Source organism: Bos mutus, chromosome 3 (assembly GCF_027580195.1).
Source record: "Bos mutus isolate GX-2022 chromosome 3, NWIPB_WYAK_1.1, whole genome shotgun sequence".
In the NCBI taxonomy this organism is placed as follows: Eukaryota; Metazoa; Chordata; class Mammalia; order Artiodactyla; family Bovidae; genus Bos; species Bos mutus.
This window is the reverse complement of record NC_091619.1, coordinates 85,443,029-85,455,722: the sequence shown is the minus strand read 5'-3', so window position 1 is coordinate 85,455,722 and position 12,694 is coordinate 85,443,029. Positions and strand designations below refer to the sequence as shown.

Sequence of the window (12,694 nt, the reverse complement as noted above, 5' to 3'; positions counted from 1 at the left end):
CAGTTCTAACAGGGCCATTTATAGTGATACACACTTACCTCAAGAAACAAGAAAACTCTCAAATAAACAACTCTGACTTACACATAAAGAAACCAGAGAAAGGGGAATAAAATCCAAAACCCAAAATTAGTAGAAGGAAAGAAACAGCAACAAAACAAAAACCAATGGGGAAAAAAAAAAATCAATGAAACTAAGAGCTGGTTCTTTGAAAAAATTAACAAACTGATCAACCTTTAGCCAGACTCAAGAAAAAAAAAGGGGGGAGAGGACTCAAATCAATAAAATTAGAAATGAAAAAGGGGAAGCTACAACCAATATCACAGAAATACAAATGATCATAAGAGACTACTACAAACAAGTATATGCCAATAAAATGGACAACCTGGAAGAAATGAACAAATTCTTAGAAAGGTACAATTTCCCAAGATTGAACCAGGAAGAAACAGAAAATATATTACCAGTAATGAAATTGAATTAATAATTTAAAAACGCCCAACAAACAGAAGTCCAGAACTAGAGGGCTTCACAGGTGAATTCTACCAAAAACATAGAGAAGAGTTAACACTTATACTTCTGAAACTATGCCCAAAAACCGAAGAGGAAGGAACACCTCCTAATTCATTCCGTAAGGCCAGCATCACCCTGACACCAAAAACTAGATGAAGATCTCACATATACACAAAAATTACAGGCCAATGTCACTGATGAACATGATGCGAAAATCCTCAACAGAATACTAGCAAACTGAATCCGACAATACATTAAAAAGATCATTTACCATGACCAAGTGGGATTTATCCCAGGGATGCAAGGATTTTTCAATGTCCACAAATAAATCAATGGGATACACCACATAAACAACAACAACAAAAATCCCAGTGCCCTGGGGCAGTAGGAGGTGAACCACACATGTAATGCTCCTACATTTCTAGGAGCTGCCCAAGGGACTAGCCACTGTCACATCTATCTAAGGCACTGATAGACTCTAGAGTACTTTAGATGCCTGGGGAGCACGGGGACCAAAGACAGATTCAGACTAGCCTGAATGTTTGAGAGGTTACCTAAGTCTCTGGCTGGGCTGATCAGCAAAGATCTCCTCCTGTTTGAGGCCAGTCTGTGAAGACTGAAAGCAGTGGTTGTTTTTTCCATTGTGAAGATACCAATACCATAAGTCAAGAGAAATGAAGAAATGGGGAAATGAGTCCTGAAGGAACAAGCTAAATCTCCAGAAATCAACCCTAATGACGATTTACCTGATAGAGAATTCAAACCAGCCATTATAAAGCTGCTCATCGAGGTCAGGAGAAATGCATGAATTGCAGCCAAGAGATAGAAATTACTGGAGTACCAAACAAAAATCTTGGAACTGAAGAATACTATAAATAAACTGACAAATTTCAGTAGAGGGATTCAACATCAGACTAGATCCAGAAAGGATCAGTGAACTCGAAGACAAGGCATTAGAAATCATCTCATGAAGAAGGCTTAAGGAATTTATGCAATATTACCCATCAGCAGACCAATTTATACATTATAGAAGTCCCAGAGGAAGAGAGAAAGAGAAATGCGGCAGAAGAAAAATATCTCTAAATCTTGGTCTTTCTATTCACCTAGACTCTCCAACCAAACTCCTGCCAGATACCATGTTCTCTAAGAGGTAAATTCTGACACTAGCAGTTCTGAATTTTTCTTTGGAATGGCAACAACACCCTACACTTATCTGAGTCATTCTGGCATTCTCCCCTGTATTCTACATAGACATGTGGTAGATAAAACAGCCATCTGAGATAACACTATAAAGAACTGTAGCAGAAGGGTAACTGGATTCTTAGATGTAGAAGAATACACTGAGGCTATATTAAAATTAAATTTAAAGGAACTGAAAACATATATAAAAATGGTCATTTTACGGACAACAGGACAGATGTCCAAAACTGTTCCTAGCAGGTTAAAGTATTGGGTTGACCAAAAAGTTTGTTCGAGTTATTCCATACCATCTTACAGAGCAAAACTTTTGGCCAAACCAATATTATCAAAAAGTTCCATTTCAGAAGGAGGAGGAGAAAACTTTATTATCTGTGAGCCCTTTGACAAGTTACTTGCTTTCTCCATCCCTCAGTTTCATCCATAAAAATGAAAGAATAATTGTACTTCACAGGGTTGCTATGAAGATTAAAAGAGGTAGCATATTTAAAAACACTCAGAACATGAGCAATACATAAAGAAATGTGAACTATTATTATCACTGTTGTCAAAAATCATCATCATTGTTACCATCACTACCATTACCATCATCATCTACCAGGATGTCTCAGTTTATTTCAGTCTCTTATAGGTTCCTTTTGCCAATATCGTACCACTTGTTAAAGCTCACCTTATAACCCACTTCTTGTTTAAACAATATTCTCCAGTCAATAATTAAAAACTGCTCTTTTACAACCAACTAAATGTGACATAGTCCTGAGATGGTTATTGCTAAACTATTCTCAATATGTGCCAATCCCACTCACTTAAAAAGAAAAACAATGACTTATCAAAACCAATTTTATGTACCCTAACAAAGAGGAAAAATGACAACTTCCATTATTCTATAATTCATTTCATTTTAAAGTTTTCTGCATTTTTGATTGCCAACATGTCAGTTCTACATAATTTTAATAAATTTTCATGCATTTATTTATCTATCCTAAAATGTTTTATCATAAGATTCAAAAACTTGTGCTGAAATCAGAGCAACTAAAAAAAAATTAAATGAAATCACAACAGCTTGTCTCTTTTCTCTAGGTGAAACAATCAGGTTCAAAATAAGATGTAATCTATAACACGTGCATTAGGGGAGCTGACTTCATGGCACACCTAGTAAATGAGACGTTCTCATTTATTATTTTTTCTTTCTTAAATAAATCACTAAAAACATAAGACTTTAACACAAATAGGACACAAAGATAGTCAGTTCGCTATGTAAAAGGCCAGATTACCAACCTGGAAAACTGAGACCTGAATTCTAGCCCTGGCTCTTGCTGTAGTACTAACTGCGTGCTAAGTCACTTCAGTTGTATCCAACTCTACGACTCTATGGACTCCAGCCCACCAGGCTCCTCTGCCCACGGGATTCTCCAGCAAGAATACTGGAGTGGGTTGCCATGGCCCTGATCTTCCCGACCCAGGCACAGAACCTGCGTGTGCTTCATCTCTTGCACTGATAGGCAGGTTCTTCACCACTAGAGCCACCTGGGAAGCCCGTAACAAGGGAACCCACTCCATTATTCTTGCCTGAACAACTGGATAGAGGAGCCTGGTGGGCTACAGTCCATAGGATTGCAGAGTTGGACACAACTGAAACGACTTAGCACGCACACACACACGTATGTTACTGGACAAATCACTGCACCTCTTTGGGCCCTAATTTTCTCATCTGTAAAAGGAGAAGATGGATCAGATTATCTCCAGTTTTCCTTCCTGCTTCAAAAATCTGGGATTCTATAACTTATCATTTTACAGAGAGTTCAGATTTTTTAATTTTCTCACTCCTGCTATGAAAGGAAGTTTTGCTTATTACCTATTGATATTTCCCCCACTAGATGGTGCTATGTGCACAGTTATTCAGATCACTTGAAGCAATCAGCCAACTATGTTTCTTAAGAGGGGCACTTTCAAGATTTGGGGGCTGGACAATACCTCATTCTGGAGAGCTCTCTGGGCCACTACAGGGTATTTAAGATCCCTGCCCACTGCATGCCCACTAAACATCAGCAATCCACAGTCAGTATGACAATCAAAAATAATCAAGAGGCTGTCCCCCAGCTTAGCACAAACAAAAGAAAACTAGTTTTCTTTCTCATATTTAAGAAACAGATACTCAAAAAATATATGAACATGGTACAGCTTTTTGTGAAATCAAATAAACAAGAGTCATTTCTGTAAATGACGGTAAAGTGTCAAATTCTTTTTACAGGGACAAATGAATAAACACACAACAAAATCAGGCTATCTTTTTGTCAGCTGGACAGTTAGCTGTTACTCTGTGCTTAGGACACCTTAGTTCTATCCGTTTTTACAACTGTATTTGTCATTCTGGTTATTTATATAGTGATAATTTAAAACTTTTTAATTTTTATAAAAATTAAATGAAAAATTAAAACTATAAGAATGCAAATATAAAAAACAAACTCACTCACAGCCAATAGCAGAGTAGACAAAGAGTGTCTCTAGAAGAGAGAAGCTGCTTACCATGAAAGAGGCATCTCGAGTAACTTGATTCTAATGGATTTTCCATATTTCTATTTAGCCCTTGGCCTTAAAAGCTCATAAATCCAATGGGACAGCACATGACCAATAGATCCATCTTTCAGGAACAGTTTCCATTAACCAAGCTCACTAGACAGACGTAAAATCAGAATGCCAACCTATTAGGTGACAGCAGTAACTATAACTACCCAAACTACAAGGGCACAGGGCATGTGTGTCCTCAAGTCAGCATGTTCTCTCCCTCGCAGGCAAGGCAGTCCAGGTAAAGGAAGTCCGACTACAATCAGAAGGTTGCTTCATAAGGAAAGGATTAGGAATAAGAGAATTACGTGATCTGACTATTAAGTGGCAAGAAGTCAACGGAGTCTGATGCATCAGTGTCCAAAAAGAGGACACACGCCACAAATAAGAGTCAAGTTCCGGATATTCAAACTGACCATCGAGGATCAGTTCAGTTCAGTTGCTCAGTCATGTCTGACTCTTTGCGACCCCGTGGACTGCAGCATGCCTCCCTGTCCATCAACAACTCCTGGAATTTACTCAAACTCATGTCCATTGAGTCAGTGATGCCATCCAACCATCTGACTCTCTAAGTTATCCCCTTCTCCTCCTGCCTTCAATTTTTACCAGCATCAAGGTCTTTTCCAATGAGTCAGTTCTTCACATTAGATGGCCAAAGTATTGACAGTTTCAGCTTCACCATCAGTACTTCCAATGAATATTCAGGACTGATTTCCTTTAGGTTGGACTGATTGGATCTCCTTGCTGTCCCAGGGACGCTCAAGAGTCTTCTTCAACACCACAGTTCAAAAGCATCCATTCTTCAGCGCTCAGCTTTCTTTATAGTCCAACTCTCACATCCATAAATGACTACTAGAAAAACCACAGCTTTGACTACCCGAACCTTTGTTGACAAAGTAATGTCTCTGTTTTTTAATACACTGTCTAGGTTGGTCATAACTTTTCTTTCAAGGAGCAAGTGTCTTTTAATTTCATGGCTGCAATCACCATCTGCAGTGAGTTTAGAGCCCCCCAAAATAAAGTCTGTCACTGTTTCCACTGTTGCCCCATCTATTTCCCATGAAGTGATGGGACCAGATACCATGATCTTCGTTTTCTGAATGTTGAGTTTTAAGCCAATTTTTTCACTCTCCTCTTTCACTTTCATCAAGAGGCTCTTCAGTTCTTCTTCTCTTTCTGCCATAATGGTGGTGTCATCTGCATATCTGAGGTTATTGATATTTCTCCCGGCAATCTTGATTCCAACTTGTGCTTCATCCAGTCCTGCATTTCTCATGATGTACTCGGCATATAAGTTAAATAAGCAGGGTGACAATATACAGCCTTGACGAACTCCTTTCCCAGTTTAGAACCAGTCTGTTGTTCCATGTCTAGTTCTAACTGTTGCCTCTTGACCTGCATAAGATTTCTCAGGAGGCAGATCAGGTGGTCTGGTATTCCCATCTCTTTAAGAATTTTCCAGTCTGTTGTGATCCACACAGTCAAAGGCCTTGGCATAGTCAATAAAGCAGAAGGAGATGTTTTTCTGGAACTCCCTTGTTTTTTCAATGATCCAACGGATGTTGGCAATTTGATCTCTGGTTCCTCTGCCTTTTCTAAAACCAGCTTGAACATCTGGAAGTTCATGGTTCACATACTGCTGAAGCCTGGCTTGGAGAAATTTGACCATTACTTTGCTATCATGTGAGATGAGTGTAATTGTGTGGTAGTTTGAGCATTCTTTGGCATTGTCTTTCCTTGGAATTGGAATGAAAACTGACCTTTTCCAATTCTGTGACCACTGCTGAGTTTTCCAAATATGCTGGCATAGTGAGTGCAGCACTTTCACAGCATTATCTTTTAGGATTTAAAATAGCTCAACTGGAATTCCATCACCTTCACTACCTCTGTTCATAGTGATGCTTCCTAAGGCCCACTTGACTTTGCGTTCCAGGATGTCTGGGTCTAGGTGAGTGATCACACCATCGTGATTATCTGTGTCGTGGCGATCTTTTTTGCATAGTTCTTCTGCCAATTCTTGCCACCTCTTCTTAATATCTTCTGCTTCTGTTAGGTCCCTACTATTTCTGTCCTTTACTGTACCTATCTTTGCATGAAATGTTCCCTTGGTATCTCTAATTTTCTTGAAGAGATCTCTAGTCTTTCCTATTCTATTGTTTTCCTCTATTTCTTTGCATTGATCACTAAAGAAGGCTTTCTTATCTCTCCTTGGTATTCTTTGGAACTCTGCGTTCAAATGGGCATATCTTTCCTTTTCTCCTTTGCCTTTCGCTTCTCTCCTTTTCTCAGCTATTTGTAAGGCCTCCTCAGACAACAATTTTGCCTCTTTGCATTTCTTTTTCTTGAGGATAGTCCTGATCACAGCCTCCTGTACAATGTCATGAACCTCCATCCATAGTTCTTCAGGCACTCTATCAGATCTAATCCCTTGAATCTATTTGTCACTTCCACTGCATAATCACAAAGGATTTGATTAGGTCATACCTGAATGGTCTAGTGGTTTTCCCTACTTTCTTCAATTTAAGTCTGAATTTGGCAATAAGGTGTTCATGATCTAAGCCACAGTCAGCTCCCAATCTTGTTTTTACTGATTGTATAGAGCTTCTCCACCTTTGACTGCAAAGAATATGATCAATCTGATCATTTAAAATGCTAAGCAAAGTATAAAAATATAATAAATATTAAATGGCAGATAATGGTGTTACTATCTATAAAGGTGACACAGAATAAAGTGGTAGTATGAACATAATTGAGGTTTTCATACTTATTTCTCCCTTTGGAAGGAAAAGAAATACTTGTATTCAGAGATGGCATTTTTATATCCTAAGTGCTCCATAATAAAGATATTACTTCATCACTATGGATTCATCACTTAACATCTGCAGCAATACTGTTTTCTCCTTTGAACTAAACAAACCATAATATCACAACTGGTAAAAGGTCACTAGTCCACAACACAAAGAAAGTGAAATCATAGTTTTATCTACCCAGATATACTCTTTAAAATATATATAATATGGATTGCATATCATAAATAATCAAAGGAATATCAATATTTCTTTAATAACTTCTCTAGTTTAATTCCTTTTTTTTAATAAAACAGGAAATTTAACTTACCAAATGACCTCAAAAAACAAAACTGACATTTGATTACTCAAAGTAGTAATTTCCAAATCTGACTGGATATCAGAATCACTTGCAGCTCCTAAAGACACTCCAGACTCAGACCTTGGTCACCTAGCTACTGATTCTGAATTTCCAAGGGGGGAGGCTAGAATATGTATTTTTAAAATCTACTCATCAAAAGTAGATTGCCTTTTACACAATAAAAGGCAAGCCACAAAAGAAGAAATCGTTTTTAAAAGAGCCAATGAAAATAAAACATTATGCTCAGCTTTACTGCTAAGCAAGAAAATTCAAGTTTTAAAAGCAATTTTTGAGATCTCATTTTTTGTCCAAATTAACAAAAAAGGTATTAAGAACCGTGCTGTTGAGGGGAGTTTAAAAAGGCATTCTGGTTTTGTCACTGGTAAGACTTGCTAGTAACATTCTGAAATAATTGAGAGTGTCTTTTAAAGTAAACATTGAAATGCCAGCAACCCCACCCTATAGCTATAAAAGCCCAAGGAGCAGAAGGATATGTGTATAAGGTTGTCAATTTCAGAATTATTGCAATAAAAACAGTAACAACAACAAAAACTAGAAGTACCTCCAGAAGTTCATCAATAAGCATATAGTTAAATGAGTTATCCAAATTACAGAATATTAGATAGCTATTTAAAAGACTGCATTAGGGAGTTCCTCTCCTAACAGTGATAGAGACAAGTAGCTTATTATAGCAGACCAAAGTTTCCATCAAAAGTGATTAGAAAATTTGGATAAAACATAAATAATACTTGTTCAAAGGTACTGGAGAGTTATCAAGTCAACCAAGACTAGAAAAGCCAAAATCCCAGAAAGAAGGAAAGCTCACTGAGGTGAGTCTGATCCTCTGTTTCACAATTCCAACCAGCAAATCTTATTAAATTTTAAGCAGTGAAGAGCAAGAGACTAAGAATATATGCAGAAATCAAAAGAAACCCAAGCAGAAGGAGGTAGAAGAGCCTTTGACTGTCTATCAGGACTAGAGAGTCAAAACTTAGAAATCAGACATTTCTCCAAAGAAGACACAGGGATGGCCAAGAAGCTCATAAAAAGATGTTCGACATTATTCACTATAAGAGAAATGAAAATCAAAACTACTTTTAGGCATTATCTCACAGCAATTGTAACAGCCATCATCAGAAAAACTACAAACAATAAACGCTGGAGAGGGTGTGGAGAAAAGGGAACCACGCTGCACTGCTATGGGAATGTAAACTGATACAGTCAGTGTGGAGAACAGCATGGAGATCCTTAACAAGTTACGCCTAACACCACCATGGTGGTGCTTCAGTCGCGAAGTTGTGTCCGACTCTTGCGACCCCGTGGAATGTAGCCTGCCAAGCTCCTCTGTCCATAGGATTTCCCAGGCAAGAACACCAGAATGAGTTGCCATTTTCTTCTCCAAAAATCACCATATGATCCAGTATTCCCACTACTGGGCATGTTGTTGTTGTTAGTTGCTAAGTCATGTCCAGCTCTTTGTGGCCCCATGGACTGCAGCATGCCAGGCTCCTCTGTCATCCACTATCTCCCAGAATTTGCTCAAATTTATGTCTATTGAATCAGTGATGCTATCTAACCTTCTTATCCTCTGCTGCCCCCTTCTCCTGCCTTCCATCTTTCCCAGCATCAGTATCTTTTCCAATGAGTAGGCTCTTCACATCAGGTAGCCAAAGGATTGGAGCTTCAGCTTCAGCATCAAGAAATGAGATGTCGAAATTTATTACACAGTTATAATGAAAAGGTGGTATTGGCTCAAAGATAAATACCGAACCCGTGGAATACAACAGGGAGTCCAGAAACAGACTCTCATATAGCCTCCCACATTCATGACACAGAAATTGAAGTTTAGTGGAGAAAAGAAAATCTGCAATAATCAGTGCTGAGTCTATTAGATATCCACATGGGGAAAAAATTATCTTGACCTCTTCCTTATATTTAAAAAAACAAGAAAACTTCTTGGAAATAAAACAGGAACAACTTATTGAAATAAGCAAATATTTCTGAGCCAGAACACAGAAGGCACTTACCTAGAGGGAAAATTTCACAGACCATAGTACATTAAAATTGGGAAATTCTTGAAAGAGTTAACCTGTGGCCCACTATTTGGGAACCCCTTAATCTATGAGGTCTGAGAATTCATTTAATCCTGTTTATGCAACATTCAAAGAACATAGCTTTTTTGGATTTATTGAATTTTTTGAACTTTGAATTTTAATCTCGATTTATGAAATTAAATACATAAAACTCATAATGAGAAATTCAGGTAAGAGTGATTTTCAATAGTTAGGATTTCTGATAACTACTGAAAACTCAACAAAGAATCAAATACAATTTGAATTTAACATTTGAAGTGGCACTGTTTTCACCAATTTTTAAAAATGCAGTTTTACTTCTAATGTTAAATCCTACTAATACACATTTATCACACATGATAAAAAACAGTAGCCAGGCATAAAAGTAGCTTCAAATAAACCCAACATAAACCAAAATAAGACCCCAGAGCTGCTCTCTGTGGCTAGCAAAAATAAGTCATCTGCTATAACAAAAATTATAACCTAAAAGATACAAAGTAATAAGACTGTTCTTCTACCATTTATTTAAATGGTAAAAATTCAGTTTGTTCAGCTGAGATTATAGCTACAAGATAAACCCTTTTCCAAGTGGGGAAGAACAGTTATACATCATCTTATTCAGAAAGCCTCCTTAGATCAGCAAAACAAGGGAAAAGAGTCAAATAAAGATAGCAATAGCTTCCAGAGAGGACAGACTTAAAAAGATATTGATGACGGGCTTCCCTGGTGGCTCAGTGGTAAAGAATCCACCTGCTAATGCAGGAGACATGGGCTTGATCCCTGGTCCAGGAAGAAGACCCTCCCCGCACCCACCCCCCCATGCTGCAGAGAGACTAAGCCTGTGCACCGTAACTGCTGAGCCTGTGCTCTTGAGCCCAGGAGCCACAACTACTGAGCCCACATGTGGCAATTTACTGAAGCCCATGTGCCCTAGAGCCCGTGTTCCACAAGAGAAGCCACTGCAATGAGAAGCCCACGCAGCACAATTACAGGGTAGCCCCCACTCGCCACAACTAGAGAAAAGCCCATGCAGCAAAAAAGATCCAGAACAGCCAAGAATAAATAAATAAAATTATTTTTAGAAAGGTATTAGTGAAAAATTATATATAGTCAAACTCTCATTCTACGCCCACGCCAAACCTTGTTAAGACAACATACAATTGTATTTTGTTATATGAAGGAGATAGTGTATTTTCAACTTCTAAACTTTTTACCTTGGCAGCAAGCTGTAGTCCAATTCTGTCAGCTTCAGCCTCCAGCGTTCTACTATATGGTCTATCAAACAAAAACTAAGAAATAAGAAAGAAAGGTTCCATTCAGGCTATTTATTTCATTTAAAAAAGCAACAAAATGAGATTTTTAAAATAAATTTCATGGATTATCTAGGATATAGTTCTTATGCTATGATTAACATTTAAAGCACACCATGGTATAAAACAATACAACCTTTATTTCCCCCATCAGAGATTAATATTTTAAAAATAAGGAACAAATAGGAAAAAACCATGCCTACAAATTTTGGGAGAGTCCATAGTATCAGAGTCCTTTTATTTTTTTCTGATTATAATCTCCACTTACTATGTAGAGGATTCCCTGAGAAAGTTTATTGACATAGGTTTTTTAATTATGGCCAAGAAACATCCTGATCTTTCAGTCTTAAAAGAAAATTGAAAAACTGCAGCTATATACTAGCCAGTGACACTACTAGGAGATTTATTTCAGTTAGAAAATTAACCATATAGCACAATGTTCTTTCTTTGATGTATTATCTTAATTTCTTATTTGTTTTCTAAGTATTGATTAGTTAGGAAAATGAACCTTTCTTCCAACTTCAATAAAAAAATACAAATAGATATTGTAACTTTAATTTTCCTAATTACTTGTATTTATGTGAATGCTTTCCAGTTAAATACTAATTTTCAGTAAGTACTAAAACTTTGTAGAAGATGGATAGGCAGGACTTTTTGAGAAAAGAGCTATTAATTGGGGAAGCAATTAATTACCTGTCAGTGACGGCTAGAAATAACTAAGTCGATCTAGTCCACAGTACATGACCATTAGGTATGACTTGCTTCCTTCTCGATCATGCCTGTTTCAGATTGCTGAGCTGTATTATATACTGGCTTCATCACCAAAAGCTGTTCCACAGGTGTCCCCACAAACTGACTGGCACTAATAGTATAACTACTATAAACTGATGAAAAACATTGGCTTTGAAAGGAGAGAAACATGTTCAAGCCTGAGTGCTTATTAACTATTACCTCTGGGCTGTATTTTTCCACCCTTCTAAGCCCAATAGTACCATATGTAAAATGAAGCAGTGACTTCATATAGTGGCAAAGTATAGCAGTACTTCATATAGTACCAAACTCCTAGAGTTGCAGAGGGTTAAAATGAGCAAGTAATAACTCCTATTTGTTGAGTCCTTACTTTATACCAGGTGCTGGGCTAAATGCTTTCAACCGGTGGTTATCAACAGAATGTGATTTTTATCCCTTGGGGACATTTGGAAATGTCTGGTGATATTTTTGACTGTCACAGCTGCAGCTAGGGGTGGGAAGAAGTGGGAGAGCTACTGGCATCTAGTGGGTGAAGTGAAGTCACTCAGTCGTGTCCGACTCTTTGCGACCCCATGGACTGCAGCCTGCCAGGCTCCTCTGTCCATGAGATTTTCCAGGCAATAATACTGGAGTGGGCTGCCATTTCCTTCTCCAGGGGATCTTCCCAACCCAAGGATCAAACCCAGGTCTCCCGCATCGTAGGCCGATGCTTTTACCATCTGAGCCACCAGGGAAGTCCCTATCTAGTGGGTAGAGGCATCTAAATGTGTGGAGGCTACTAAACTTTCTGCAATGCAGAGGACAATTCCCCACAACAAAGAATTATCTTGTCAATTCTTTGTTAATTCAAAATGTGAATAGTGCTTATATTGAGAAATACTGCTTTAAATGTTATCATTAAACCTTCAGTAATGCTTTGAGTTAGCCACTACTACTATCTGAACTTACAGATAAAGAAACTGAGACCTATAACAAGTGCAGCCATCTGTTGAAGTTCTACAGAATTTAAATCTAATAGAGATTAAATTCAAACATAGATCCATCTGATGAGAGCCTGTATTCTTAGCCCCTGTACAAAATTAAGTTACAGTGTTTATCGTGGTGCCTACCATATAGTATGTACTCAATACATGCTAGCTACTGTAT

At 37.8% G+C, this 12,694-nt stretch overlaps 1 protein-coding gene across 2 annotated transcripts in view; it reads right to left on the bottom strand.

Annotated features, from left to right (window-relative positions):
* Nucleotides 1-12,694, bottom strand: part of OMA1 (OMA1 zinc metallopeptidase) — a 66,065-nt gene that overhangs the window by 28,227 nt on the left and 25,144 nt on the right. For both annotated transcript variants that reach the window (XM_005903325.3, XM_070367955.1), the window contains exon 7: nucleotides 10,703-10,777. In XM_005903325.3, the coding sequence (XP_005903387.1) occupies nucleotides 10,703-10,777 (75 nt within the window). The remainder of the gene's footprint in view (nucleotides 1-10,702; nucleotides 10,778-12,694) is intronic.